This window comes from Malaya genurostris, chromosome 2 (genome assembly GCF_030247185.1).
Source record: "Malaya genurostris strain Urasoe2022 chromosome 2, Malgen_1.1, whole genome shotgun sequence".
Classification (NCBI taxonomy): Eukaryota; Metazoa; Arthropoda; class Insecta; order Diptera; family Culicidae; genus Malaya; species Malaya genurostris.
The window spans coordinates 109,626,076-109,648,533 of record NC_080571.1 but is presented as its reverse complement, the minus strand read 5'-3'; the positions used below and the strand labels follow the sequence as shown (position 1 = coordinate 109,648,533).

Genomic DNA, 22,458 nt, shown 5'->3' with positions numbered 1-22,458 from the left:
AATCAACGTGCGATTGTGCTTTACATTTCTCCCAACGAACGTACGCTATTCGATTTTCCATTTTCATTCACGTAACGGTCTTTCGTCTCTTCGCCACAGGACGCAAGCTAGGAAAGCTAGGTTCGTTCCATTTTTTTCGCTCATTCCTGTGTTCCTGCGGTGCTGATTGAATGCACCAAACTCGTACACACTGCCCACTGAACACGAGTGATGTTGAAGACTCATTGATGGTGAGTCCTTTTGATTGGAGGAATGTTAATAATCTGTTGCAAGTAATCCAGCTGTGCTAGTAAACGAAGTCGTTTCAGAATTCCGTACAAAGAAAGGCGACGTTGGTATGCTCCTAGTCTAGTCCTAGTTGATGAATCCGACGGGCGACGGTTGAAGGTTGAAGGGGGCCATGTTGCGGCCGGTAATGGATGGGAAGCATGTCAACGAATCAACTCTATTGATAGCCTTCTATAATAAATAGTACTAATTAGAACTCCGGATATGCAACAGGGTATTCGATGAAACAGAATATGACGGTACGTGAATATTGATTGATTCGCATCTGGATACCGATAATTCTGATTGCACAAGTCATAACTGCTGGTGCCAGGTGAGGTGTTTTCCACGACCATGCTACTGAATCCGACGCCATGTTACTTCATTCTCGAATAGATTCCATCTGTTGCTTCCGTGTTCCGTGGCGAGAAAGGTTTTCTACGTCTGTTATATAAATAAACTCTTTACTGTACTTTACTGTCAATGGTTAAAGATTGGCTTTTGAATTAGTTTGAAAAGAACTATTCAGACAGACAAACGAAATGAGACTTCTGACGGCGGCATTCAAGGCACTGAACTTTGCGGGACCGCGACAAAATGTCGAAAGATAAATTATGAAAGACTGTATGTTGTACAGGGTCTTGTATCAAACCCTACATCGTGAATTTTTTGATAAATATTAAAGGAAGGTAAATGTTTAGTTGCGCCCCTGAGAATTCACATCCCAATATAGAAAACAAAGACATAGTCTAACGTCAATAAATGTCAAAATGATTATGAATTCAAAGAAACATTTGAAACAGAATCCTCTCTGTTTGCCACCGCCGATGTTTTTGTTACGCCACCAATTTAAAAAGACGGTCGCCTAGCCGACTACCCACCGAATTACAATGTTTTATAACTGTAAACGAAAGGTATTTAAAAATTCTTTACTTAGGCATTTTAATATAGAACCCTACCTTCATAGTGAATTTTTTGTTGAAAGATTCTTTTGTAATGGATACTTCAAAATTGAACTTGAAAATTTGTTGGCCCACAACTATCAACAACTATTTTATATGAATTTATAATTATTTCAATTGACAAAACCTTGAATAATACTGTTTCTAGTAAACAAATAATTAGGGCGGTATTTGTTATATCGTGAATTATGATGTACAATATGATGCAAGTAACTATAATAAACCTTTTTGAATCCGTTTTGGTGTCATCATCTTTCTCTTATTACTTATATTTTTAAAAATATCAAAAATATGACGCTTGAAAGTTTGATGAAATTCAATATAGCCTATGGGACTACGAGATTTATTATTTTTGTGTGACATTATTTGACACATGCTCACATAGATACATAAACACTCAGACATTGCTCAGCTCGATGAACTGTGTCGAATGGTGTAGAACACCCTCCAACCCAATTTTCACTAGTCAATTTTTCAAGTAATTGCCTAAACTTTCTATATAAGAAAGTCAATAAGTGTACTTTCATAGAAAAGCATCGTTACCATGATTTTGTTATAATATTAATAAAGTGTACAAATTAAATAAAAGATTTACAGATTTACATGTTTTCCTCCTGAACAATATAGATTTGAATGTGGCAACCCTACACGCTATACGAAATTTAACAAAGCACGTTGTGTGCTTCCGTCGAAAGGCGGTGGTGTTTTCTACTTCGCGTGCCGATGCGTACCGGTTCTGCATCGACATTTTATACGACAGTTTTTATTTATTTATTTTCGTCTAGCAAACGTTGACTACATATAAATTGTTTACAATGTTTACTTACACAGTACGAATTATTTTTACGACAAAAATGTAATTTTATTTGACTTTTTGACATAGTCAGGTCAAGATGTTCGCAGTATTGATTGTAATGGTGCATTATTCGATTGACTGGACTGTATTTTGCATAATTTGTTCTAGTATGTATTTCTAAAAATAATTTCCTGGAACGTAGTTGACGGCTAGGTTTATAAAAATTTAATTGCGATAATAATTGAGTTGATTGAATGCGTTGAGAAATAATGTCGCTGATAAAATAAAGCATTGCAAAGTCGCAGCGTTCTTTAAGTGTTTGTATATTGATGAGCATGCTGCAGCACGCTGCATATGGTAGAGGAAATGCTGTCCAGTTTATTTTAAACTCATCGCCATATAATTACGGAACCGAGAGTTGGATCTGGATAGAATTGCACCGTATCTTCTAGAACAATAAGAGCATTATTTTTTATTTAAAAGATATTTTGTCGTGAATACGACTTACTTTACTATGGGGTGCCTTTTCAAAATTTACCCTCTGAGAGAGTGATAAGTTTTTGATCGTGAAAATCTATTGTTGTATCTAACGAATCAACATAATTCTTGCGACATGGCATCGGAAATATGATCACAATTTTATGATAAAATTTTCAGTTTTGTGACATAGTCTCAAATAATTCAAAATTAAACTTTTCTGAAATGTTTGGTATAAACGAGTATCAAAGAGGATAATTCATAAGGCGCGTTTGCCTTTCTCGTATTTTTAAAGCTCATAGCTCAGTGATCTGTGAAAGGATTTATATAATCTAACTAGCAATAGAATCGAAATTTTTCAATTTAAACGTGTATAGCAAAAGCATTGAAGTATTTCAATAGTACACTATTGAAAAACCTGTCTCATTTGACCCATGTCAATACCAGCCAATCAGAACGCGTTCTAAGGAAGAGAACAAAATATCTGCTGCTGTACAACAAATCGTCCGGGAAACATGTTCCGAAAAGTGGTGAGTTCCTCAATTTGGTCCTTGTGAATGCTAGAAACGAATCCCTACAGCATATTGATAGTTTCTTTCAATAAATTATGCAAATCCGAAATGAAATAATCGACATTAAAATTCTGTATGCGGCTATTTTTATAGCCGTTAGGACCGCCCATTAGTGAAAAAGCTACAAACGAAATCAGGTAGAAACAAGCCTCTCAACAAAACTTGAATCAGTTTGGATTGTATCGCCACTGCGAGCAGATGTGTTTTGTGTCGTCTGCACAACTAGTTTCGCTTTCGACAAGAGCGATTACGTCACAGCTGCCAGTCATTAGCATTGGTGAAAAAACAACGGTGGAGAGCATTGCACAAAATCAGCCGTTCTAATGGCTCCAAAAGTTTTCTAAAGAACTATTAGGATTTGTTGTTCGCAAATCGAAAGGAAATATCCTCAGTTTAATGCAAATCTAGAACAGTTTGATTAGATTTGTGCACATTTCGCTGTGTGAAATTCACAGTAATCGAGATCAAGTGAAGCTTCATTGTTGTTGGTGGCAGGGGATGCTTCATTGTTGTTGGTGGCAGTCACAGGTGTACTGGGGTTGCTTAGGGTTGGTGTGAAGGAAGCACCGTTGTCCTTTGGTGTAGTTGTCTCCTTGTCCAGTTTATCACATGGCTTACCGTAGTGAACAGCTTTTTGACAGTATTGACATGTGGCCATCTGATTGTCATAGGTAACAAGTGATTTGCACGGGATTCTTGTATCCTGACGGAAAGTCACATAAGAAGGTTTAGGCCTATTCAAGCGCATGCGTAACAAACGTACGCCATTTAGAATACCTGGGAAAAAGTTCTTCCACTTTTCTTTTTCGATGGAGAGAATCTCTCCGTACTGGGACATAGTTTTGCGAATATAAGGATCGATGACGATTGAGGGAAGATCATGCACACGCACTTCTATAGCACTATCTTCTATATATACTGGAATGTTGTACTTAATGTTCTGTGTAATTAATGTACATAGTGCACATTGTTATTGTCTTTTGCGAATTGAATTGCATCCAACTCTTTATGAAACTGGATGTAAAAAACATTATTTGTCCTATTGCATTGAAGTAAATGCACACGTTTAATGTCAAGATGCATTTGCTCCTTAAGCAAACCTTCAAGTTCTCAAGGTTCAAGGTCGAATTTTGCACTGCTTGAAGTCAACAATAATTGTATTTTTTCGCAGCGGTGGTAGCTTTTGTTCGTTTGGTTCACTCATTTCGAATTCGTACTATTATTCACTACAGAATACTGTACTTGGTTTCTTTCGTCCCGAACGTAAGCGGTTTTGTTTTATCGACTGACTGAGATGAGATTGGTGCGTGTGCATGATCTTCCCTCAATGAGATGAGAAAGCGAACTGAATACGAGCATTACTTCGAAACATGATTTGTGAAAATCGGTTGCTTTCGGAAGCGAAAACCGGGGGCTAGTGGTAGCAAAGTAATTTTATATACTCACTAACTAACAAGATTTGTAAACTAGATGAATTTAGCAGTAAATTTTATAAAAATGTGCATGTGAAAAAATACTCACGAAATTGAAAATTTTCACTAATCGCACGGTAAAACAGGAACCGGAAGTCGGATCTGGACTTTTCAGGATTTTTTTTAATGAGTTTTAAGACCTTTCATTTGCTTCTTAGTTTGTGAAAATCGGTTAAGAAATTTCCGAAAAAATAGAGTACGTATTTTTTTTATAAATTTGCACATATTTCCTTGTAATTCTGGAGAACCAGGAATCGGATCCAAATGAAATTCAGTTACTTAGTATATGGCTATAAGACCTTTCATTTAAATCTAAGTTTGTGAAAATCGGTTTAGCCATCTCTGAGAAAATAGAGGGAAAAATTGAGTCAATCATACTATCATATTTAATACTACGGTATTCTTCAAAATAATTTTCTTTAGTTATTGAAAGAATGACCGGAATCGATTTGTTTGGCAATCTACTAATAATGACTAATGATTGGAGTAGTTTAGAAGCCAGCTTAGAAAAAAAATAAGTTTTCCGTTTTGTTTCGTGTTTTGCCTTTCTCATATAGAAAGGTTATGCAATCACTTGAAAAACCGACTAGTGAAAATTGGCCCGGAGGGCCAAGTGTCATATACCATTCGACTCAGTTCATCGAGCTGAGCAATGTGTGTGTGTGTGTGTGTGTGTATGTGTGTGTGTGTGTGTGTGTGTGTGTGTGTGTGTGTGTGTGTGTGTGTGTGTGTGTGTGTGTGTGTGTGTGTGTGTGTGTGTGTGTGTGTGTGTGTGTGTGTGTGTGAGTGTGTGTGTGTGTGTGTATGTGTCAAATAATCTCACTAGGCTTTCTCGGAGATGACTGAACCGATTTTTACAAACTTAAATTCAAATGAAAGGTCTTGTGGTCCCATACGGAGTTCCTGAATTTCATCCGGATCCAACTTCCGGTTCCGGAATTATAGGGTAAAGTGTGTTCAATATTGCACACCGTCACTTAAACCGGCGAAACAAAACACGTAAAAAATTTTCTAAACTGGTCTCAAAACTACACAAATCGATAGTCATTATCAGTAGGCAACTAAACAAACCGATATTGGTTATCCTGGTTCCCGGTATCCGGTTCCGGAAGTACCGGAAATAGTGATCATATATACCAAAACAGATCTCACTCACTTTTCTCAGCGATAGTTTGACCGATTTCCACAAACTTAAATTCAAATGAAAGGTTTTTCGGTCCCATACGGAACTCCTGAATTTCATCCGGATCCGACTTCCGGTTCCGGAATTATAGGGTAAAGAGTGTTCAATATTGTACACCGTCACTTAAACCTACGAAACAAAACACGTAAAAAAATTTCTAAACTGGTCACAAAACTACACAAATCGATAGTGATTATCAGTAGGCAACTAAACAAACCGATTCCGGCCATTCAGGTTTCCGGTATTCGGTTCCGGAAGTACCGGAAATAGTGGTCATATATACCAAAACAGATCTCACTCACTCCTCTCAGCGATGGTTTGACCGATTTCCACAAACTTAGATTCAAATGAAAGATCTTCCGGTCCCATACGGAATTCCTGAATTTCATCCGGATCCGACTTCCGGTTCCGGAATTATAGGGTAAAGTGTGTTCAATATTGTACACCGTCGCTTAAAATATTTTCGGATGCAACAAACATGCTATGCATAAACAATCTCTTGGTTTCTTTCAAAAATCGAAGAGAAAAATTTAGAATAGAATACCACAATATTATATGTACGTGAGAATGGCATCATTATACCACTAGGTGGATTAAAACAGGTTTTTTAGTTCAGGATTTTCTTTCATTTGACCTAAGTTTATAAAAATTGGTCAAACCATCGCTGAGAAAATTGAGTGAGATACATTTAAGAAAATATGATCACTATTTCCGCATAACCTTTCATTTGAATCTAAGATTGTGAAAATCAGTCCAGCCATCTCCTAGAAAAAATAGTTCAAAAATGTGACACACACACACACAAACGCACATACATACACAGTCTTTTCGCCTACTCGACGAACTGGGTCGAATGGTATATGACACTTGGCCCTCCGCGCCTCGGTTCAAAAGTCGGTCGGTGATTGCATAGCCTATATGAGAAAAGCAAAAATTGATTTTTCATGGAAAGTCACCCTAAATCGATCTGAGAACTAATAACTTTTTATCGAACTGTATTATTTTGTAGGTTACGGTAGCTGGTACCCAAACAAAACCGGTTTTTTCTTCCAAAAGTCAAAGAGAATTGTTTTAAAGAATACAGCAGCATTGAATACGAAAATGTGAGTGATGTAACAGTTATAAAGTAAATTCAAATGAATTTAAGTTTAGTTTCACATTAATTTTTTTTTCTGAAATGTTTTATTAAAACAAGTATCTAAACGGAAAACTCATGAAGCGTGCTTGCCTTTCTCGTACCCGAGATGACAGTTTTGAGATAGTAAGCTAAAATTTTTTGCGTTAGATTTTCTGACATAATTTCGACAATTCATAGTTCAATGATCTGTAGAAGGATTCAAATAATCTAACTACTAATAAATTTGAAATTTTCTATTCTAAACATGCACCATAACAACATTAAAGTGTTCCAATAGTACACCACTGTCAAACATGTCTGAACTGACCCACGCCAGTACCAGCCAATCAGAATACGTTCCGAGGAAGAGAACAAAATATCACTGCTGCGGAAAAATTATATGGGTATAAAAGATGAGAATTTTATCTTTTTCCCATTGTTTTCTGTGTAAGACATATGGGAAAACAACGCCGTAAACCTCATGCTTTTGAGAAGAAGTGAGCAGCAGAATTGTGCAAAGGAACTGTTCATAGGAAGGACACTTTGCACTTTAGTAGCGACTTTGTATTTTTTATTTATGACGTTTGGTCAGTGAGTATTTTTTTATTTTTCGGTTTTTTAATAATAACAAACTAACTGGAGATTGTGAGAGGAGAAAGAATATGAACATTATAGAGTCATAGTCCACAAGGATGAGCGAGAATGTGAAAATAAAGTGCGGAAAAGTGAGACGTGACAAGGGTCATTTAAGTAAGCAGAAAGCTTCTCGCACCTAAACTTTTACCTTCTTCCAGAGGAGTCGAACTTAGGCATCTTAGCGATGCGAATCATCCGAGTCTCTGGCATATCAGAAAGTAGAGATAAAAGTCGTTTACCATTTACTATCCGAACCGGCATAGTAAACGGATAGTAAATGGTAAACGACCTCTATCTTTACTTTCTGACATATCAGAGACTCGGATGATTCGCATCACTGATCAGCATTTTTGTGTCTAATTCATTACCATCAAAAGGTAATCATTACAGCACTTATTGTTGAATTGGTCGTCAATCTGAATTCAAATATCGCAACTGCAAGTCCTATATTCTCTAACATTATACGCATGACACCGTCCATATATTGCGCATTACAAATCCGACAAACGAAAATTTTACCCATGACAGGTTGAACAGTTACTATTCATAATGTTTGATTATTTGTGATATTGGAATTATAATTGGATTAAACCATTGTGAATCCATTCAGACGACCGCGCACCGTACATAGTAACAATCAATGATAATCGAATAATACGGAAAACAAAACACTCACCTTGCAGCGCAGTAGACAACGACCCTTGCAAGCATTTCACTACCAATGTGAGCACCATCACAATTTGCATGTAAACAATCTCCATTGTTGGCCTCCCCTTTTGCCGGGCAAATCCTGCTCGTTTCGATACCAGTCTGACGTTGAATTGTTGATATTGACTTGTGCTATTTTTTCGCTCTTTTTTTGCTTTTCCCCTTCCACTTGATATGCTGGCAATGCACACAGTTCACTTCTTACTTCAACTCTACTTCGCACTGTGAAAACAATTTATCCGATCCACTGATTGCCACCAGACCACGTTGTTTGCTTCCACTTAAACATAAAAGGATGTTCATACGCTGCATGCTGTCTTCGCGTCACTAGCTTTTAGCCGTTTGCCCTCCAGCTACTGCCGGTAGCAGAATGTAATAGTTGTCGTGGCACGGTGCGACCACAATTCCAGCGCGTGCCGGGTTAGATCCGAACTAGGGATAAATGTAGCACTGTCGTTCTTCATGATGCGATTTTTATGTAAATGCAACTTACATAAACAACACTTTTCACTCGCCCGATTCGCTTGTGCTGTTCTGATTTGCATTTCAGTCACACTCTCACTCTTGATCTTGACTTCCACGTATGAACTAACAGTTTTACAAGGATTTTCAATCTATTTTTGGCTACCAAATTCAGTGCTGCAAACGGCGGTACGTGCTATAGTGGAATTCTTAATCCTTAAACGACACGTGAAATGGAATTTCTCTTCCGGGCGAATCGTAATCTGCAATTCAAAAGACTAAATTGAACTTCGTATAGCATTTGGTTCGGAAGGGGATTGAAGAAAGGAGGACTATTTTGAAAAGATTTCGCTCGGTTGTGATGTCACGAATGCTTTTTGCCCTTAAAATCGAAGCAAGAATTTTCCAGGAATGAACAACATCGCTAGTGGTTTTATGGTAAAAGCCAAGGCGTTGCCAGGGCGGAATTCGAGCTTGTTCTGCTATTCGAATGGCTAATAGAATACAAATGATGATACTGCTATCGAGAATTCTACCACCAAATCAGCTATCTGGATAGTGGTCGAGATATAAGTAGTAGTTCAGACTTGCCGTCCCATATACTAGTGTGTTTTGCTCAAAATTTTATCACAAAATTTAAACCTCTTTGAATGAACACCAAACGAGTGAAAATTGATTCAGTATTCGATTCAATTGGTAATCGAATCCTAAAGAGGAGTCGTGATTAAGATTTATTCTACGATTCTACTTATTACTGAACATCATGACGAATGAAAAACGATTGAGAGGATAAATAACTGGAAAATTACGAAAAAATTTCCCAGAGACGGAGCTCGAACCTGTAACTTTCGCTTATCCTGAGAAAAATTTTAATAAATAATTGATCTATTCTGTATATGATAAAACACAATTCAGAAGATAACCCAATTGTGCCAAGATCCGTCGTTATTTCGTGTATATAAAGTCGGCAACCCACCCCAGTGCCATTAGAACGCTCAAAACGCAATCAATCCATCTAATGCTACTTTTCATCCCCCTCTGGATGCTGACAAGCGAGATCTTGATTGTATCTCTTATGCCTCTCAAGTACACTAGCTTCTTGATAAACACTATAAGCTATTGTTCAGCTTAAATGTAACAAGAGATATATTTTGATACTACTGAGGATTACAATAGAAATGCAAATCTGCATAGAATACATAGGTCTTAGTGCCTAATAGCTAAATGTAAGGAAGACGAAACATAGTAAATACTAAACATTACATTTGCATCAGGTACTGCCAGGCATCACCAAGTCTTTCAAAATAAATTAAAAATTTTGATCCAAATTTCTAAAATATTTTTGTTTTGTTTTTTGAGGCTGTGGAAAAAAATTCTATTGGATCGAAGCTATACTATTATTTCGATTGGCTGGAATCAATTCGATATGAACCACATGTCTGATCTAGTAAAACACACAGTAAACGATAGGTGAAGAGCATCTTTCGTTCGAATCCACATAAGTTTATTAAAATCAGTTCTGCATTTTTACCCTCAATACATAAACAGGTATTTTCATTTCCTATTTCAACGAATTGTATGGAATGGTATGTGAAACTCGACCATCCGGGTCTCTGTTAAAAAGTTGATTCTCACATTGATCGCTTATCGCGTCTATATGGAAAGGGTAAACCAACCTAATTATGTACATTTGGGAATAAAATTTAATATGCATAGAAAAACTTTAATGAAAAAAACATATGTCAATCCACCTAATGGAGAAACTATGCCTTTTTCAGGGAAGCGGGTCATTCCACCGAAAGTTGTTTCACCGAATTCAAGAAGGTAAGAAATGGGCATTAACGCTATTATCTTTCATTTGTCTTTATTTTAAATCAATTTTAATTATTTAGACAATTGCATGATTCGGCAAAATGTCATTTGGTGAAATGACCCTTTGTGCGAAATGAATCTGATCCCTTTCTCAGTACCGTTTACAAGAAAAAAACGATACAAAGTTTATTTTGGCACTCAACATGCTTCAGTGCAATAAATATTACGAATTGTACATTATCAAATTGTTTTGTTTCGTAGAAGATCATGGGAATCCAAGAACTCCCTGGAGAAAAGAAATTAGTATATAAATGCGTAACTAGTGACTTTTGCATGACTTTTGAGAGCCATATATTGTCGTAGTACTATATTTAACAAATTGACATAACAGATCGGCTGAAAAGTTCGTATCGTTTCTATGAGAGGGCGCCACTAGAATTAAATCCATACCATTTTCAGTTAGTACCAACCTTCAAAAGATACGATGGCTTGATGAGTGTTATCCAGACTCTGCACCAGGCGAAGCAACAATTCGTAAGTGGTTTGCAAAATTTCGTACTGGTCATATGAGCACCGAAGACGATGAACGCAGTGGACGTCCAAAAGAGGCTTTTACCGATGAAAACGTGAAAAAAATCCACAAAATGATTTTCAATGACCGTAAAGTGAAGTTGATCGATATAGCTGACACCCTAAAGATATCAAAGGAACGTGTTGGACATATTATTCACGAATATTTGGATATGAGAAAGCTTTGTGCAAAATGGGTGCCGCGTGAGCTCACAATCGATCAAAAGCAACAACGAATTGAATTGCTGAAATTGAATGAATTGGGCTTCGAATTGCTCCCTCATCCACCGTATTCTCCAGATTTGGCCCCCAGTGACTTTTTCCTGTTCTCAGACCTCAAGAGAATGCTCGCTGGTAAAAAATTTAGAAGCAATGAGGAGGTAATCGCTGAAACTGAGGCCTATTTTGAGGCAAAGGACAAATCGTACTACAAAAATGGTATCGAAAAGTTGGAAGATCGCTATATTCGCTGTATCGCCTCTGATGGCAATTATGTTGAATAATAAAAACGAATTTTGGCAAAAAATGTGTGTTTCTATTAAACTATACGAACTTTTCAGCCGAACTGTTACTGTGAAAATGTCTGTGAAAGATGTTGTCGATTCCTGAAAACCTCTTTGGAATGAAGGCCTCAAGGTCTACCAACGTAACCGATGACATTAGCTTCTTTTTGGTGGTCAATACTCGTGGTTTCACATTCAATTAATGGGACTACCTGGATTATATGCCTTAAGATCTACCAGCGTAGCAAAGTGCATTATCGAAATTATTGTTCACGGTCTATCAGGCCCGTACCCAGGATTTCGTTTCGGAAGGGGCCCTCAGATAAAAAAATACTGTTACCGAAGATTACTTATATACCTAATTCTCGGTATTACCGGTGTTTTTAATAAACACTTTAAACTTTTTCATGGCTGTCATTATGGAGTATTAAAATAAATTTTGTGACTGTGCCCCAGTGAAGGTTATTGTATTACATTTGTTAACGTTCATTGTCATGTGATTTTTGTAACACATGTCTAAGACCTTTTTATATTTATAGAGTACAACAATCCACAAGACTTGTGATGATGCCACATGTTCTAAGATCATTCACATTCCTACTTTAAATAACGACAATTCATTACATAGAGTAGCACATCCGATCGGAACGGAAAACATCTTCTATAGGATATATTAGCAGCTATTCAAACAAATTTACTTTGGCTATACTGTTTTCGTATTCAGGTTTCGGAAGTAATGTTTTGAAATTCCAAAACGAAAAACGAAATTTCTCAGAGATAAATTTACGTTTGAGCACAGATAATAGTACGAGGAAGCCGAATCAGGTGAATGAGGGTGATGCCCTGATTGTAACCTACACCGTTGATTTAAACCATGGCACAGTGGTTTGAATCGACAAAAACGTGAACTCAATTCTCTAGCTGCTAAACCGTTGATCCAATATACATAGTTCCTCTGGGAACTCATTCACAAAAATATACCTCGTGATTTGATCATAATAAAAAATGTGCAAAGCCTACTACGATAAAAGTTCATTTCAACAACTTTTTTCCCTTAAGAGATACAGAAACAATGTCTTCTACAAAGTTTTAGAGCTTCTAACAAGAAAAAACTTTGCCGAAGAAGCTAAAGATCTAACGCATATAGTTTCAGAAACATTTTGGTTTGAAACCACTTAAAATCAATTTTTTGTACATAACTTTTTTCGAAATTATTTTCAGTGTCTACTATGTTCGAGACAATTACTAAACACGTAAAATTACACATTTTTGTTGAAGACTGTGCACGGTTTAGCCTTTTCCCTATAAAGTTATTTAACATTTAAACTTTTATATACACTAACTTTAACTACTAATAGGAAGCAGGGTCGCAGACAAAAAGGCACATACATATACATTTTGGAAAGCTTAAATCAAGTAATATAAAGTTACGAAGTGCGTAGCGTGGCATTTTTAAATTGTGTGAATGAGACAACAAAATATGGAGTGCTTTTTTGACCATTTTCTTAGATAGTTGCACCATTTAATTCCACTATTTCACTGTCACGTTATTACACTTTCACAAAGTCACTATACTTTAATGAAGCATAACAAACGTTACAATACAGATACGCGTATTTCGGAATGTTATATACATCCTTCTTCAGTGTATCGGTTTTATAAGTTTGTTTTTTTTTATAACAAACTTATAAAACCAATACACTGAAGAAGGATGTATATAACATTCCGAAATACGCGTATCTGTATTGTAACGTTTGTTATGCTTCATTAAAGTATAGTGACCTTGTGAAAGTGTAATAACGTGACAGTTAAATAGTGGAATTAAATGGTACATAAATAGTGCAACTATTGAGTATATTCCGCTAACAGCTCCAGGTAAAAATATCATTTTCTTAGGAAAAACGTACATTAATAAAATTGTATATCTTCATATCACGCGTTTTTGTGATATCGACCGATAAGTTACCTTTAGGCAAAAACTTGTGCAAGAAATTGCAGTCGAGCATTAGTTTTAACACCAGACGAAAGAGAAGACTTTTCACTTATAGCTTATTATTATGACTTACTCTCAGCGAGTACCGAGTCTTTCGGAATTCCTCTTCAAAGTGAATGTTGATAGGTGTCTTATTGACCGTTATCACAAAAAAAACCGCGAGATATAAACGACTCCAGTAGAAAATGTAATAGAATTGCAGTAAGGTAACCGATTAGTTACAAATTTCCTAAAACCAAACAAACTTTTCTGGTTAATTATTATTCTTTATTCTTAGTCTGTGCACGTTTTTATACTCGAGTTCAGGCATTTCTCTTTTAGAAAAATGTCTAGATTCATTTACATTTACATAATTTTATTTGATACTGTACCGTGTACGCCTGTATGTAACGTTATATTTTCATTGATTAAATGCTCCAGCATTTGTATTATCAGCCTACTCTTTTGTGTTCTAAAAAATAATATGCAGTGCTGCTCTCACCAACACCAACAGTGCATATTTGGAGCAGGAAATTTAACATAAAGTTGCTTCACTGTGCTTCATTTTTAAATATACTTTAAAAGTAAAACCAATCGTCAATATAAATAAACGGTCATATTCATTGAAATTAATGTATTCCAATTAAGTTTTACATCGAGGATGGTTTTGAATCGAATTTTTTATTCAAATGATGTCCATTTCATAGTACAATTTATTTAGAAATCGTGTGAATTTCATTATTTTTTTCAGTGTATGGCTTAATTCATAAGAACGTATTTCGTAGAATGACATGATTTTACAAAAAGGATTCAGCCTTTCAAGCAGGCTACACTTACACATTTCAACACATAAAAATTAATCTTAGAAGACTTAAATTTAAACTATGTATTTGGGCGTACTGGCAATGGTGTAAGTTATCAAATTATATTCAATCATTACACCATTGCACCAACGCTACACTAACGACCGATTCCAATTTTTGAACATTTCCTACAAAGCTCTTTCTAATAAACCAAAAATAGTCGTTTTAGTAAATGTTTTTGCTAAGAAAATGGTCAAAAAAGCACTCTATATTTCGTTGTCTTATTTACACAATTTAAAAAAGCCACGTTACTCACTTCGTATCTTCATATTACTTGATTTAAGCTTTCCAAAAAGTATATGTATGTGCCTTTTTGTCTGCGACCCTGCTTCCTATTAGTAGTTAAAGTTAGTGTATATAAAAGTTTAAATGTTAAATACCTTTTTAAGGAAAAGTCTAAACCGTGCACAGTCTTAAACAAAAATGTGTAATTTTACGGTTTAAGCAATTGTCTTGAACATAGCAGACACTAAAAATAATTGCGAAAAAAGTTATGTACAAAAAATTGATTTTAAGTGGTTTCAAAAGAAAATGCTTCATTTATCCGAAGCTATATGCGTTAGACCTTTAGTTTCTTCGGCGAAGTTTTTTCTCGTTAGAAGTTCTAAAACTTCGTAAAAGGCATCATCTTTCTATCTCTTAAGGGAAAAAAGTTGATGAAATGAACTTTTATCGAAGTAGGCTTGGCACATTTTTTATTGTGATCAAATCACTAATTATATTTTTGTGAATGAGTTCCCCAGAGGAACTATGTATATCGGATCAACGGTTTAGCAGCTATAGAATTAAGTTCACGTTTTTGTCGATTCAAACCACTGTGCATGGTTGCGATGTTCATGGTCTTCATGTAACGCCATATCACAACGATTTCGGTTTTCAATCGCTTCAATAAAGCACGCATACTATTTTTTTATTCGAGATAGTCCTCCCAAAGTATACTATGAAGGTCCCACAAAACCGACATTGTGATCTATCCGTCCCGTTGAGTCACCCTTCGAGACACTTGTGCCGCTTCGAAACTCTCGTGCTGGCAATAGTCTATTGTCGGGTAATCATCAATTGATTAATTATATCGTTTATTTATACAAGGCTTTAATCTAGTTACGATCGTGGGCCGGGTTCGGGTAATCATTCTGTTCTCTGCCGTATAATAATGGATCCAGCCAAACATGTACATGTTCGAAGTCAAATGTTCTTCGTTCGAATCTTCAAACCTATAAGAAGCAGAAACAATCAAAACGTAATCCGAAACTAGAAGCATCGATCAGGCCGAGGCACAGTGATGCCTCTCCATACAAAAGTTGGCAAAAACCATAAATACGTCGAGAAACGTCAGCTGGATGATTTTTTATTAATAATTTGAAGTCTCTGAATATATTTCCATCTTGATAATGTATAAAAATATTCGATCCACCTAAAAGTGACCTGATGCACCGTTCGCTATGGACCGGAAAATGACGACTTTTTTAAATAAATTAACTTGTGTATTTTTATTTATTTCGTGATTAATTAGGAGCTTTAACTAATGTTTCAAATAATGATTAAACCTGTTTGGAAAATGTATAACAGGGAAAAAAAAACTTTTCCTTATATCTTGAAAACATCAATTTTCTCCATAAGTTCTTATCTTAATATTTTTATTTTCTGATATGTTGTAACATAGAATTGATGTAGTTTATTGCACTATGATTGAAGATGGGAGAGTAGCAATCAAAAAAGTGTTGCTTTTTTGTTTTTTAACAAAAATATTAATTTTTGGAAAATGCTCTGCATTTGGCATTTTTTAAGTTTTTAGACTTTATGAAAAAACACAAACCCAAGTACAAAATAAAATTTGGTTGAACCCTATCGCTTTTCTAATAATAGTAGATTTTTATTATGTTAAAGTATCTTATTAAACTATGTAAAATGAAAAACGACGAAAAAAATTACTCCGAGCAAACATGCATAAAGTGGTTTTCGTGGTTCAAATTTGGGAATTTTTATATGGACTACAAGATAGTTCCGGAGAACAGAAAAAGTGCATGTGGTGGGATCAACTGGGCGCTATTTATTATGAGCTACTCAAATGCATTTGGACAAAGCATTGCATGAAAAGCGGACGCAATATGAAGATCTTCATGGCATAGTATTTTTGCTTCATGACAATGCAAGACTCCATGCTTCGAAAGTTGTAAAAGCTTATTTTCATAATCGCTGCAATGAAAAGTTCTGCCCAAGCCGCCATATTTTACCTGGCATTGTTCCATACGGTTGCCATTTGCTCCCATCCATGGCGCATAACTTGTCAGGTCAGCTACGACACCACCAAAAATTGGATCGATTCATTTGTCGAATCTGAGGAAAAAGAATTTTTCAAACGTGGTATCCGAGTCTTAGTGGTGGTATATAACGATGGACTATACTTTGCAACGATACTCTCACTACCTGGTATATTATAAATAGATTTATATAACGACATTTATATAGGTGTTTTATGTTATGTATGTTATGGATATTCTGATTTTATTTATCATAAAACCGTTTATTTAAATTTTACTGACACCGACAAAAGTCTGGCCCTTGTTTCTGTGATTTTTTATTGTCGACCCCGCAAACTATTGAAAATAACCTTTAAGGTGCAGAAATGTGCAGGATCGCATAGTGTTTTCTGAAAAGTAGAGAAAAAATGCTATAAAATCAAATACTATTGAACAGTGGCAGCCCTTTCCTACCTATATAGAACTCTAATCGCAAAACATCGTCATTGCGCCATATATTTTGTATGGAAGGATGAAAAGAAAGTTTACAATATCCTATCTTTGAGAGGATATGGAGAGATTATTTCTTATTCAAAAATTTTTAAACTTTAAACTGTAATTCTTCACTTATTCAAGAATTCAAAAAAATTAATACAGTGCAGGAAAAAAATAAATTTATTTCTTGGATTTCTGCCACCTTGGCATCACTGTGCGAGGGTTCGAAAGCTGTACAATAGGATTCTTGCTGGAAATTTGAACTGCATAATCATGGACGACGAAACCTACGTGAAACTCGATTACAAATCCTTGCCGGGACCACAATATTATACGGTGCGAGAAGGACAAGTGTTAAACCAGTCCGAGACATCGATTGAAGTAGAAAAATTTGATAAGAAAGCTATGGTCTGGCAAGCAATTTGTAGCTGCGGTAAGATTTCGAAACCCTTCATCATCACTGCTTCAATGAACAGCGAAATATACATCAGGGAATGTTTACAAAAACGACTTCTACCCATGATTCGAGGCCACAAGGATCTTGTTGTCTTCTGGGCAGATCTTGCTTCTTTCCACTACTCGAAATCAACGGTAGAATGGTATACTACCAAAAATGTCACTTTCGTCCCAAAAGACAGGAATGCACCAAATTGCCCACAACTTCGACCAATTGAGGAATTTTGGGCATTAACGAAGACACATCTTAGGAAAAATGTCTCGGTAGCCAGAACCATTCAACAGTTCGAAAAAGATTGGAAAAAAGTGTCAAAACTTGTCTCTAAGAAGTCTGTACGGAATTAAATGAGGAACGTTCGCAAGAAGGTACGCCAGCTAGTCTACAATGGCTAAGTAGCAAATGTTGAGAATAATATTCTGTTGTTGTAGTCTAATATTATCAGTATATCGAATAAAATTTGAATATCTAACACTTGTGAATTGTTTACAGCGAAATCAAAGTGCGTCCATAGTCACTGGGACAGTCTTTAGGACAGTGTAGAAATTTCAAAACTGATTACCCTTTGTTTTCAGCAGATCCGGATAAAATTTTATAGCAAAGCTTGGAACCGTAATTTGAGAGCAGTTTTGAGCCCAGTTCTAGAGAATTTCTGTGCGTTATGCATTTCTGATAAAACGAAGTGAGTTCCATTCCAATGTTATTCGAAAACTGCTTTCGGTACTTCTTCAAACGAAATGGCTTGGATGAGTGTTTTTTTTCTGTCATCAAATTAAAAGTTTTGTAAATCTTATAGTTTAAACCGATCTTATAAATTCGCTCCTCTTCTTATTGTCAGTTATAGAAGCACACTTTTAAAATTGTATTTTTTATCGCTTATCCCCCCAAAGCCTTTGAATATTCTAAGAAATAATCGTTAGAACTTTATTTTGTCTGTTGATTAAAATATAAATAAATATGTAAAACTCCGAAACCGAATGTTGGATCTAGGTTTATGAAAATCGGTTAGGTTGTCCCCAAGAAAATATGGTGCTCTTTATGTGCATTTTTTGCACCACCGTGTAAAACACCACCGAAGACTAAAGGTTTAATGCGAATGGAAAGCGAAAATTCGTTATGAATTCAGAAGACCTTCCATTTGGAACCAAGCTTGTGAAAATTGATGTAGCCATCTTTGAAAAAAAAATTGTATGGGAATATAAGTCCAGAGTCAGTGTTGTCTAGAAAAATTTTAATGTTTTTAATTTTTGTCCAAGTGTTGATAATTAGATTCTATTTGATCATTAAAATGCATAGCCCCAAGAAATTTTATTTTCCTAAAAGTCATACCATTATGTGAAAACTGGACATATTGGAGCGAAACGTTCACATATGAATAATAATACAATTAACTTATTTTTGCTACGTAAAGCCCATTTAAACGCTGCTGCATATGCTAGTAAAATCGCAAGAATTGCTTGGGATATGCAATGCAATATAGCTGATCGATTCAATTCAAGTGCTCTCGGTCGTTTTCCATTTGCAATGATACCATAAAGTTTAAAATCAGTGTGTCCGATTCAATGACTTTATTGTCGTTGTCGTTTGCGATTCAAATTTCAATCGAACGCAATAACACTTCAAACAAATTTTCACCCATGGTCCGTTTGCTCGGTGATGCTAAAATTGTTTATCGTAGTGTCTATGGATATGCTTGCGGAATTTAGGCAGAGTAACTTTCAGAATAAATAGTTTTATTGTAGTATATATAAATTCATGTTTTACATCGCTATGACACTCATACAACTCATCAATCAATGCTGATTTCATCAATTAGGATAGTGAATGAGATATTTTAGACTTGAAACCGGAATCGAATCGTTCGTCAATCAGTAATAAAGTTCAACTAAATAAGGAGCATGATAACGTTGTTTTACAACTTTTTCATAAAAATTTAGCGGAAAACATAAAAATGCTTGATTTGTCTTTCTCATATATAAAGGCTATGAAATAGGGCCGAATGTCATATACCATTCGACTCAGTTCGTCAAGTACGCAAAATGTCTGTATGTGTGTGTATGTATGTATGTAATAATTTTTTGCATTCACTTTTCTCGGAGATGGCTGGACTGATTTTCATGAAGTTAGATTCAAATTACCGATCTTGCAGACCCATACAAAATTCCTGAATTTTATTCAAATACGACTTGCGGTTCCGGAATTACATGGTGAAATGTGCAAAATAAGGAAAATAAATGCACTAACTTTTCTCAGAGACGGATGAACCGATTCTCACAAACCTACAATCAAACGAAAGGTACAATTATCGGATATAAAATTCCTGAATTTTATTGCGATCCGACTTCCGGTTTCGAAATTACAGCATAAAGATTGTTCGAATATTTATATCGTCATTAAAAGCGACGAAATAAAAAACGTACAATAATTTATGTACTGTCTTAAAACTAATCCAGTCGGTAGTCATTGTCAGTAGCCAGCCTAACAAATTAATTTCGGCCTTACCGGACTCCGGTTTTTGATTAACGACCGAGGACTGTAGCCCTAGACTCAAAAATGGATTGCAGTCACTTTTCACGAACCGATCTTCGATTATACCGGTCTTGGGATTCCGGTTTCGGAAGTATCTACAATAGTGGAGCTCACTTCGTTTCCTCAGAAATGGCCTAATCGATCCAAGTACTTTTTTTGTTTCGAGGCTTGCGTGGAGAATTCAAACCAAATGCATTCAACGGATTTATATTAAAAGATAATCTGTAATCTATTAAATAACTCACATCTTAATCTAACATGCACATGTGCTATGGATAAGGGATAGTCATAAAAATAGTCGAATAATGCCACATGATTTCACCTTACTCAATAGTAACCGAATTAGAGGTTACAAGTGAGCATTTTCACTTCCAATATGTCATCATAGGGGAATTCAGCTTTCGTGGGTTTGACCAGCTGCCCTGGGAATGGTTGATGGTAATCAAAAACGCAATTCGAATCGTAATAATTAAAAAGATCATGAACTCTAATCGAAAACTCGAATAAAATCAACTGCAGAAGTATGGTTTTTAGGAAGAGTATCAAAGAGCGTTGCATAACTAACGATTTAAAGTCAGTTCCAAAAAAAAGCGAAGAAATAAATTGTTATGAAGAGCACATGGTCGAATATTAATGTTTATTTCGTTAAGAAGCGCGGATTCATTTGTCAAAATGCCACCAGCTGTCATATCTCGAAATAAACCTATTCGAACTTGCAATGAGTAAATTCCAATCAATATCGGATGACATTCATACCTCGGCGCATAACGAATAAATCTGTTTGGCAACGATTCGATCCGATTGTCACCATTGAGGTGGTATGTGTTGCATACAATTGAACAATATTCAAGAACTGAGCACACCAGCCAACAGTACACAGAGTTTAGGCAGTGAAAATCCCTAAAAAATATTGGTTGCTCTTATTACGAACCAGTTGATGACAGTTTCTCATCGAGGAAAACGCCAATATTTTTAACACGAATTATCACCAATGCAATTCAACGATCGAACATTTCTCGGGATTTATAATCATTTGATTGATATCACTCCAGCGAAAATTAGCTACTTCCTATTTTCTGGATTACGTAGTAAATTATAAATTTATCCACAAATGAAAGCCGTTGTCCTTTCAGAGTAAAATTACTGTCGCTAAAGTACAACAAAAAAATAATGGCCTTAGATGGCTTCCTTGTGGAATTCCTGATGAAGCACAAATATTATCTGATACACTTAACAATGCCTTGATCCAGCAGAGAACGTTCGACTCTGGCAAAATCAAATTTGTCTAGTTTTGCAATAGCGTCTTTATGAATTGCATCCGGATCTGACATCCAGTTCCGGAGTAATGTGATGTTAGGTATGAAAAAATTAGAAGAAAGTGCACTCGATTTTTTTTCGGAAATTTTCGCATACTTAAATTCAAATCAAACGTTTTATGTACTCATTTTTATCCAGATCCAACTTTTGGTTCCGGATTGACGGAGTAAAATATGTAAAATGTTGACCCACTGCACCCTATTTGCCGACTTTAAATACAATGTAAGACTTTCTGATCACATAACCTGCTGTTAAAATTTATCCGGATCCGACTACCGGTTCCAGAAATATCAGATAGAGAGTGTTAAAAAATTCGAATCTCTTACATCATTTACGGTAACGATGCAAAGGCCCTCGCAAACTCAACGAAACTGTGCTAAAAACTATTCCAATATATAGATTGAGTGATGACCGGAAATGATGGCCAAAAACTTTTAAAACAGAACTCGTCTCGATGGTCCAGGAATAGTTTAACCGATTTACCCAAACATCGGCTCAAACGAAAGGTCCTATGGTCTGATAGTATAAGTAGCAATCTGCAACTAATTCCAATACGACTAAGCTCAATTACCTAGCAGCAAGAGCACGAACATGTTTTTATATTACTCTAGTTAAAACAATGTGACAGCAATGTTTCTTCATATCATAGTTAGTTATCAAATACTTATTTAGATTTTTAGTCACCAGATGATCATTTTGTCATATTGAACCAATCATCAATTATAAGTTATCGTTATTTAATCGAAACATATATTTTTAACTACTAGTTGAAAATAAGTTTATTTGCCGTTGCGTAACAATTAACTTAATTGTGAATTGATATAGCAACAACAGATATATTACAAGATTATAACATACAATATCTGCACTGATTCAGATAGTTATCGGTTGGTTTTCGAAGTGTAATGATAACGAAAATGCAACCTAGAATCTATATGCTGGCTTTAATTTGACGAACACACTATGGAATCGCAAGAAGTGTACGAAACATAAATAAGGAAAGAAAATAACTGTTTTCAAAGCTACTTTTCGACTATCATGAACACGTAGA

The 22,458-nt window shown here is 35.6% G+C and overlaps 1 protein-coding gene across 5 annotated transcripts in view; it reads right to left on the bottom strand.

Moving 5' to 3' along the window:
- Nucleotides 1-22,458, bottom strand: part of LOC131432221 (lachesin) — a 306,432-nt gene that overhangs the window by 217,673 nt on the left and 66,301 nt on the right. For all 5 annotated transcript variants that reach the window (XM_058598359.1, XM_058598358.1, XM_058598360.1 and 2 more), the window contains one exon: nt 8,159-8,915. In XM_058598359.1, coding sequence (XP_058454342.1) covers nt 8,159-8,243 — 85 coding nt within the window. In that variant the 5' untranslated portion in view covers nt 8,244-8,915. The remainder of the gene's footprint in view (nt 1-8,158; nt 8,916-22,458) is intronic.